Consider the following 10,128-nt stretch of genomic DNA (forward strand, 5'->3'; position numbering starts at 1 on the left):
CCCTTATGTTCCATCTCTTCCATCTTAGCAGTCTCCAATCAGTCAACATTTAAATTGACCTCCAATGTCCATTAACACCCCCCCACCCAGTCCCTCCCTTTTCCTTGATTCCTCTGATTCCCTTCCTTCTATCAGAGAGCTGTCTTTCTTGGCTCTCTACCCTCTCTCCCCAAAACTTCTGAGATTCTTTCCCTTCTACCCTCCCACTTGCACCTCTTACCTGTTAGCCTGTGCTCCTCCCCCTTCTACCTTTTATTCAGGCATCTGTCTGATTTTTGGCAACTCTCAAGAAAGGCTCAGGGGGGAAAGAGTTTTTAACTTTCTATGGATGCTGCATGACCTGCTGAGTTTTTCCAGCAGTTCTGTGCACTAACGCAGTTGGTGTAGCAATTAGCACAATGACTTGACAGAGCCAGCGATCGAGACTGACCTGGGTTCCAATCCAGCGCTGTCTGGAAGGAGTTTGTACATTCTCCCATGTTTGCATGGGTTTTCTCTGGGAGCTCCAGTTTCCTCCCGCCCTTTGAAACGTACTGGGGGTATAGGTTAATGGGGTGTGAATTGGGAAGCATGGACTCGTAGGGCTGAATTAGTCTGTTACAGTGCTGTATGTCTAAATTTTTAAACAAAAATTAATTTTAAAAAAATTAACAAATACAAGGATGGATCAGTATTTGGGCTTCAGATTGGACCCTCTGAAAGAGGTCCATGCAAAAAATTACAGCACGTGGGGTTACAAACTTGCTTGGACTAAGAATGAGTTGATGAACAAGAAACAGACATTAAGGTTAAATGGGCCTTTTGCCATGTGGCGCGCTGTGACTTCTGGAGTGCTAATACTACTGAGTGATCAGAAATTGGTCCCCACCTGTCCAAAATATATATTAATTATCTGGGAATTCGATAGAACTTTTCCAAGTTTTCAGAGAACACAAAACTGAGGAGGTGGGGTGAACACAAGCAGGGAGGAGAATGCAAAGAGACTGTGATGCATTGTAAACATTTGGGTGAGAAGACAATGAATGCATGGAAGTCATTGCACTCCACTCATTAAAAGCATTCAAGTGCAGCAAACACTGAAGAAAGCCATTGGCAAGATTACAAGAACAAGGATATCTTGCTGCAATCCTGAGAGTCCTGGAGCAAACCCACCTGGAGTTCTGTGTGCAATTTTGGTCTCTTGATTTGAGAGAGAGTGCTACAAAGTTTTCAACATATTCAAGGAGCTAGATAGATTAATGAATCTTGAATGAATCAAGGGATATAGGAAGAAAGAGGAAATGACCTATTTGTTTATTTTTACATTACCAATATGTGGTAATTCCGCCTCATCTGCACAAAAAAAAGAATCTCAGGGGCACACGTGATGTCATGTACTTACTCTGACAATAAATCTGAAATCATCTGAATCTGAACATGTCCGATCATACCCAAACATATTGAATGATGCCACAAGCTCCAAGGACTGAATACCCGACTCCTGCTTCTGTTTCCTCTTTTTTACATTTCTAACTCATTCAATTGTAAACATCAAATATCAAGAGACTAGAGGTTGGAAACTCGATAAAGTGGAAGAAGACTATATGCAGAGTTGTCAATTGCTCAGACATATTATGACGAGATTCACCAAGGACCCACAGAACATGATGAGGACGGCAATATCAAAAAAGAACGAGCATCCAGTGACCGCATATTGCAAAAGAAGACAGCAAGATGTCCAAGAATGTAGAAAATCACCCAATGGCAAGGAATGTGAGAGTGAATCTTGGAAAGACAATCAGAAGCTCAAAAGGCAGAACAAAAATGTTCTACCAGGATTATAATTTAAATTGTTCTTAATTGATTTTACAACCCTTCAGAAAATGTCAAAATTAATTAGTTCAAATGGCACCTAACTCTAGCATGCAGATTACACCTTATAAGAGATCAAGAACAAAACTGCAATTCACATGGTGAGAGTTGAGGTGAACTTTGTGTTACCAGACACAAATGGACAATTTTCCCAGAGTGATTTGTTAGAATGTACAAATTCCATTTTACTTTGTTCATAAGCAATCCCAAGGATCCACAAAGCAAAATGGAATTTGAAATGGAAGCAGATAATGCGCCTGATGAAGGAGAGCCACGTCGGAGTGAATGCCGGCTCCTGTGGATTGTGGCCATAGTCCCACTGCTGCTTTCAGGTGCAACGGGGGATTCTCCAAGCTGGAGAATATACCAACCCAAGGAGGGTTAGGTAAGTGCTCCTCCTGGTCGGGCTGTCCACTTTCAGGTGACCACCTGATAGCCGCATTGGGATAGAATAGGCGGCTTTACAGTCGGGTATTCTGGCCACCTGAAAGCGGCTACAGACTATCCTTGCAATATTTCTTAGAACAGAGAATGTAGGCCATTTATATTTAATGTAACGTTGCATCGCCCATTAAGAAATTATAAATGGAGTGGGAGAAGTTAGGATGTGTCATTGGGAGAGTACACCATGCTGGGAAGGCATTAGACACTCAGGAGAAATAATTTGCAATAAACCACATCTGCACCCAAGCAATGAGTTGGAGCCTAGTTCACTTTCTGCTCCCGACACGGTATGCCACAACCAACCGGGGGACAGCTTCTTCCACGGGCAGTGAAAATGCTCAACGACCACAGGAACTGCTAGTCCTAACCATCCAAGTCTCTCATATTCATGAAACACCATTTGTTTATTTGTATAGATGAAATACTACTTGTCCTGCATTGTTTGCACCAAGGACGGGTGAACACTGTTTCAATAAACTTGACTTGAAATTCAACACACTGCAAGTTGAACCCAATACTCAGCAGATATTTTACCATGAAGGTTCAAATGCCCCACGTTAGATTGCTTAGTAAGTAACGAGAAACTGGGGTTCGTTATTATTACAAAAGTTACATCTCAAAGATTAGCACATAGACACCATCTAGTGGACGACGTTTGTGGAATGGTTTAATTTTGTGGGTTACCAATGGAGTGCAAGATGGTGTAGCGTCAGCCAAAGACTGCAAGTTCTGTTCCCGCCACCAGTGTCTAAGTTTCCTTGGAACGGCGGACCTTGCCGCACTAAATTTGGAAGTTTGACTTCTCCACTTCTGATTCTTCATTGGAATCCATTCTATCGGAGAAGACACGAGGTTCAGTCCGAAACGTTGCGTGCTGCCACGATGGGCTCTCCACTAAGTGCGACCAACAGATGAAATGGATTATGAGACAAAATGTAAAATGATGACTCCAAAATAATCTAAGGAACCTGAAGGAGGATTTTTTTTTTTGGATCCCTCTCGGAGCAAAGGGGCAATATCGGCTGGAATTGCTTCTTATGGTCAAGGGAAAGTCGGACAGTGTTGGAGGCGAAATGTGAGAAACTACCGTTTTGTTTTGCCCTTTCTCTGATAAACGACGTTCTGGCTTCAAGAGGAATGTAGGTCCCGCGAGCCAACTCCACTTCCCGGCGATCCCCCAATAAATCCGTGGAGACTCGAGCAGTTGACCGGCTTGGGTCAGCGGCTGCCTCAGGCAGCGCTCCGCCTCGAATCGCCCATCTGCTGGGACAGCAGCATCGCGTCCGCAGGCGGAGTGAATCTGACCTGGGAGGCACGCGTGTTTGGGTGCAGGGACTGGGCCTTTCGCCAATCCCACCGCCGTTTCCAAGGACACATGCCCAAGTTGTGCGCGTTACGAAGCATTGGCGGTCTCAGACCTGCAGTTGGTAACTTTACTGAGTAAGAAAGTGGCTGTCAACTTGGTCCGGAGATCCAGCGCTGCCATTCCAACCAGGTGCAAACTGATCCGCGTTTCTGCTCCTGTGTCCAGATACAATGTCATATACAATGTATATGACAACAAACTCATCATTAACCCCGATTTCAGTTGGGATTCAAAGACATTTCACCGAACAAAAGAACTGCTCGGTGTTGTTCTTAATCTTTCAATCGCTGATTTCACCTTTCATCTCACTTTAAGGTCATGCTCTGGAAAGGATGTTTCGGACATTATTACAATGTATCATGTATATTCTTTGGCTTGGCTTCGTGGACAAGATTTATGGAGGGGTAATGTCCACGTTGCAGCGGTTGCAAGGGAAAATTGGTTGGTTGGGCTTGGGTTTTCCTCTTTTGTCAGTGAGGTGGGCTCTGCGGTCTTCTTCAAAGGAGGTTGCTGCCCACTGAACTGTGAGGCGCCAACATGCACGTTTGAGCCGAGATCAGCCCACTGGTGATGGTCAATGGGGCAGGCACCAAGAGCTTTCTTTAGGCAGTCCTTGTACCTCTTCTTTGGTGCACCTCTGTCTCGGTGGCCAGTGGAGAGCTCGCCATATAACACGATCTTGGGAAGGCGATGGTCCTCCATTCTGGAGACGTGACCCATCCAGCGCAGTTGAATCTTCAGCAGCGTGGACTCGATGCTGTCGGCCTCTGCCATCTCGAGTACTTCGATGTTAGGGATGAAGTCGCTCCAATGAATGTTGAGGATGGAGCGAGACAACGCTGGTGGAAGCGTTCATGTATATATTATATTTGAAAACAAGACAGTTCTCGGTCAACTGGAGATCTTTATACTTTAAATTAGCGACTCACTTAGTGCTTTTGTTTTAGGAAATCATGTCCTGTGATTCCATGGGAAAGACAACTCCCTGGGAAATGAGGACACGAGCATTTTATATGTTATTCCATTGCTGCCCGTGTTAGACAGAGAGGTGACGCTGGCAAATAGCAAGGATTTCGCAAGCGCTTTGCACGGTGAAGCGGCTGCCACGATGGTGAACATCCAGAAACCCCAAAAGTCGTGGAAAATGCGTCAACTACAATTAATTGGAGGCGTCCCCGCTGTCGCAGAAACGTTTTTTTAAAAAAAAACAAAGGGTATATTGTAGCTAAGAAACGAAGGCTACTTCAACAAAGGGCTTTGCTGATGTGTCGAAGCCGGTGTCGACCCGCTGCCTGCGTTTGAGCAACAGGTTCGCTGCGCCTTTCAAGGCAAGAATACCAATTGTTTGAAGCAAGGGGGGGGGGGTGGAGTTAAAAAGTTGATTCAGCTAAACAACTTGAATTTAACCGAATCCATCTTGTTACGCTTTCCAAAGGTATTCCCGTTATAGCAAGTTTAAAAATTTTTTAAAAGCACATCTCTACACGCCGTTTGTATCTATACACCGAAAACATCCAGCGTACCCAGCTATTATCCAAAGTACAATATCTTGCATACCAAACCCCATCGCATTAAGCGAGTCGAGGGTAACTCAGTGGCGCGGCCTGCTGAAGTAAGCCTGAGCACACCATCAACCCTTCCCATTGTTCCTGCACACTGTGACTTTGTCAATTTGTACAGAATAGACCCCTATTCACCCCATCCTTGTTCATTGACGGGCGGAGGCGACGGTGTCAAATCCCTACGCACCTTGCAGCAAGGTTGGAGAGGGGATGGGGAGGAGTTTCAGGAGAGAGGGGTTGGGGAGGGGGTTTAGGGGAGTGGGGGTGAGAAAGTGGATGGGGAGGAGGGGTTGGAGAGGGTTTAGGGGAGGGGTTGGAGGAGGGAGGGGGTTAGGGGTGGAAGGAAACCGGCAAGCTCCTTACCTGGTGACATTGAGTTCTCGCTGAGGTCTCTGCGATTTCTCCAGACCGAGTTTGGTGAAAATCCCCACCAGGACCATGATCGCCACAACGCCGCAAATGAAATAAACGATTAAGTTAGTCTTATCTCTGGCGTGATCGAACGTACTTTCGTCTGGTCTCTGAGGGAATTTGCTCGCATTCGCCCAGTTCGGCGTGTCGTAGTTGGAGCAAATGCTTTGATCTAACTTGGACTCTTTGAACTGGCAGCAGTATCTGTAGCCACATGTCCCACAGCAGTATTGGTAGATACTGGTGTTGCAGTTGAAAGCTGGATCGAACTGACCCATTACATCGTAATAGCCCCGGCACCGGTCAGGTTTCGGTGGCATCTCGGGGGCCCCCGGTTCTTTCGAGGTGTTCTGGCCGGAGACCACCACAATGCCCCCCAGCTGCTGGCCGGTCTTGCCCTGGGCCATGCAGTCTAGCATCGGGCACCACAAGCCCAACAGGTCCAGCAACAAGTAGCGCATTAGACGGAGGCGCATCATTCTCTGAAGCGAAGCGGAGGTCGGCAGGGGGTGGGGGGTGTTCAGGCGTCTCTGTCGCCGAGCAGGTGTGAACGCCGCATCCCAGCCCGGTGAGGTGGGCGGACAGAAGGCTTCTCAAGTTACGGGTGGCTCCGGGCTTCCAGATTGATCACACGTGGGGATGGAGGCTTGGGACCGAAGAGCTGCCCGCTAACTCAGCCCCTCGCCTTCTCGGTGACACCGTCCGGCTCCCCGTTCTCCCTTGCACTCGCTTCAGGTGCCATCCACTGCTGCTGGCTGTCAGACTCCGGATGAGGCAAAGCCGGACTCCAGGAGAACTGGGAATGCGATGAGAACTGATGGCCGCGACACATCCCCAAGCCGCGAGCGACGGGTTACAGCGGATCACTGCGATTTGATGGACCTTCTCGCCTTAAAGTTACAACACTCATCGCGTCCCTAAGGCTTTTTAAAAAAATCGACAGACCCTTTGACAGCTCCGCTTCGGGGTTTGTTCCCCCGGTCAGGTTAACTTCTTCATTCGGCTCGGGTTGAATTCACTCCGTGAACCAGACTCAGACACCTCTGCGGCTTTAACGTGGGCTAGGAACGGCACCGAGTAACTCACTAACTATGGTCCTCCCAGTTACAGCCCGGCGAATGAAGCTCAAGGGACTGGGAATTAAAGGGGCAATGCCTATTTGATGGGAATAGGGTTAAATTTACATGAACCATCAATATTTAGACAGGATGTTAAAGACGAAGTGTCGTGTTCTAATTTTAAATAAAAGCGAATCTTTTAATTTATAGTTCCTATTATATTTAGATCAACGCTCAAGGAGGCTGAGAAGGTGGGTCCGACCTCCTTCCGCCACTTTTAGACAAGATTGTAAACAATAAAAATGATAACACCAAGCTTGGGATTTAAGCTTCAGGCACAGTTCCGGGGCTTTAATTGCTACTGATCAATTCCACGCATGAATCCGGCGCCCATTGAGATGATGGCGTTGGAGGGATGCGCCTCTCTCATCCGCAGCCGCTTTCTGCAAAGTTTCCTGGGCTCCGTGGACTGGGTTGGCGTTGCCCGCGAGCCTGGTCCCAGCACCAAGTGTCAGTGAAGCGCTTCAAGCCGGCGGGCCAGCAATCTTCCGATGGCGAGAGACGCCCGCTGTCCGCACTTCTACCCGCATTTCCTCGTCAAGGAAAACAACGCAGCGGGGTTGGGAAGGAATGTTGGCATCATTCGTACAAACGCCATCCAATCGAGTCTGAAAATGTCCTTCGCGCCCACACTGTGCACCAAAGCCCATCAAGGAATAAGCCCCATGGAAGCGGGGAACTAGTTTGAGATTGTTGCGGATCTGAACCCCGAAGAGCGTGGCTCCTGTGCACTACGATCCGGGAATAAGTGGCTCCGTATTTGTCACACACAACAGAATCACATCAGCGGTTGCTATGACCCCCCTGGGTTGACAGCGACTGAAAAATTATCACTCAACATTGAGGCATTGGTAAGCAATCATTGCTGCAATTTAACATTAAGCAGAGCTTTTGGGACAAATAAAGAAATACTGAATAATAACAGAAAATGCTGGAAATGATCAGCAAGTCTGAACAATCTGTGCCATCAGGAAAGAGGTATAGGCGCCATGAGACTCCTACCACCAGGTTCAGGAACAGTTGCTACCCTTCCACCAGCAGACTGTGAACAACAAACTATATCAGACACTCATTTAAAGACTAGGCACATGTATTACTGATTTTTTTTGTGTGTTCACATTTCTCTCTTTTGTCTAGGTTTTTTTTAGTATAGTTTACACTACCAATAAGGGCAATACTGCCTGACCTGCAGGCTAAAGAATCTCAGGGTTGTATGTGATGCCATAGATGTACTCTGACAATAAAGTTGAACTTTGAAAGGTGAAGTTCAGAATCCATATATTAAAAAAAAAGCATCCACCTGACTGCTTCTCCAGATTCTCTGATTTGTCATGAGAATGGGTTTCCAGCATGTTTCCAGCCATTGTGTGCAAAAGCAGGCTCTTCAGTCTGCCATCAAAACACAGTTAACCACAAGTTAACCATCAAAACACAGAAATGCTGGAAGAACTCAGTCAGTCTTGCAGCGTCCATTGGAGGTAACAATATATTACCAATGTTTCAGGCCTGAGCCATTCCTCACTTTGTCAACCATGCCATGTCAACCATCAAGTCCCTATTATCAGCACTGGATTTAGTTATTTCAATCTTAGCAATTAAATGTGAGATTTTCTCCCTCCATCACCTCTCTGGCAATGTGTTCCAGATTACAATCACCTTCAAGGTATTAAAAAAATTCTTGCTTGGATCCCCTCCAAACCTCTTACCTTAAACCTATGCCCTCCAGTTTTAAACACGAGAACTAATAAATCCTGTGGAGTACCACACATGCCAGGAGAGCATTGGTCTGTTTTTGAGCTCTGATTTAAATTTTGTATTGCAAGAGCTTTGTGTTTGATCGTCTTGACATAAAAACAATCTTTCAGTGAATTTCTACTTTAATTGGAAAATGCATCATTTGATATTAAAAGCAGGACTTTCTGCACAGATTCAAGTTTCCATTTCGTTACTCTGATGTAGTAATGTGTAGCTCCTTAATCTTTTCTTCAGTTACTTTAAGTTCTTCAAACAACTTGAGCTTCAAAGCATGACATTAGGCCTTCATTGGTCACAGAGTCAGGTACTTAAATACTGTTTTCCATTGAACATTGGCAGATTAAAAGCATATATTGTTTTCCATTGAACATTGGCAGATTAAAGCCATACATTGTCCTGTATTAACAAAATCACTGCTCTCCTATTCACACCTCCATTCCAGGGAAGGGAAACTTTGCACACTGGTGTGCATTTGACATCTTGCACATTCTGCCTGAATCTGAAATGGTGACAATACTTTTCAAAAGATAAAACTGTTGACAATTGTGTGATTCAGCAGTGGAAAGCACATTTGTAATATGCTGCCCTTTATGTGAAAAAATATGTAGCTAGCTGACAAAACAATATCATTGCTACATTGCAGTTACCAATCTCTCTGATTCTATGCTTATTGTTCTACCCAGTGGCAAAAATGTTGATCACGTATAATCAAGTTGCAAATTCTGAGTTGTTCTGAGTGACGAGAACAACTCAGAAGGCGGCCAGTTGGTTCATTACGCAAGAGCTGACTCTTAGGAGGCAATATCTAGTTAGCCTCTCTTTCCTTCCTTATCAATTACACCCACTTCCTCTTCAATGGTTGATACTGAATTTGCTTCCACAAGCATTTAAGGCTTTGCATTCCATATCTTAGCAACTCAATGCAAAAAATGATTGCTTTGCTCAGGTTGCCTCCAGCTCTTTTGCAAATCATCTTAAATCTGTATTTGCTGGTGCCCCTGTCACTGGAATCATCCCAATGATCAATGGCCTGGATTTTCCAGGAAATGGCAGTGGTAATTGGAGGCATTTCCCCAACTGACATGACAGTTATTTTAGGATTTCTGAACACCTGTGCTTGAAAGCAGAAGTCCCACACTTGTTGACAGCTGCTAACTAAAATTTCTTAGACAGGATACCAAGACAACTCCAATCTAAGAGTGCAGACCTTGCCAATTGCCCAGCATTTCTGGTGAGGAATCCATTTGAACAAATCTGGATCATGTTAAATTTCATTGGGAGACAGTAAATGCAAGGGGTTAGAATAAGAGTTAGTTATTTTCAAAAACTATTTTTATGTTAAAGTCAGGTAGGATTTAATTTAAATACTTATAGTTATTTTAACTAAATCCTTTCGTTGAGAGTTGAATGGTCTTTTCAGAAATATTCAAGTATTTGACTTTATTGAAGCATGGCTTTAACATTTGTGCATTATTTCAGCTCTGACATGGAGTGGGGCTTGTTCTGATCACACCCTCACCTCTCCTTGACAGAAGAATCTGCCCCTCCAAATCTCTTACCTTAAACCTCTGCCCTCCAGTTTTAAACACGAGAACTAATAAATCATCTAATAGCTGCAATT

The 10,128-nt window shown here is 45.2% G+C and overlaps 1 protein-coding gene across 4 annotated transcripts in view; it reads right to left on the reverse strand.

Annotated features, from left to right (window-relative positions):
• Nucleotides 1-6,729, reverse strand: part of LOC138746998 (protein shisa-9-like) — a 209,837-nt gene extending 203,108 nt beyond the window's left edge. For 3 of the 4 annotated variants that reach the window (XR_011347226.1, XR_011347225.1, XM_069905813.1), the window contains exon 1: nt 5,587-6,729. Coding sequence is in view for 2 of the 4 variants with exons in the window: in XM_069905813.1 (XP_069761914.1) it covers nt 5,587-6,113 (527 nt within the window). In the remaining 2 variants the exon portion in view is untranslated. The remainder of the gene's footprint in view (nt 1-5,586) is intronic. The other variant, XM_069905814.1, reaches the window with a different exon arrangement.
• Nucleotides 6,730-10,128: the final 3,399 nt, after the last annotated feature.

Source organism: Narcine bancroftii, chromosome 12 (genome assembly GCF_036971445.1).
Source record: "Narcine bancroftii isolate sNarBan1 chromosome 12, sNarBan1.hap1, whole genome shotgun sequence".
Classification (NCBI taxonomy): domain Eukaryota; kingdom Metazoa; phylum Chordata; class Chondrichthyes; order Torpediniformes; family Narcinidae; genus Narcine; species Narcine bancroftii.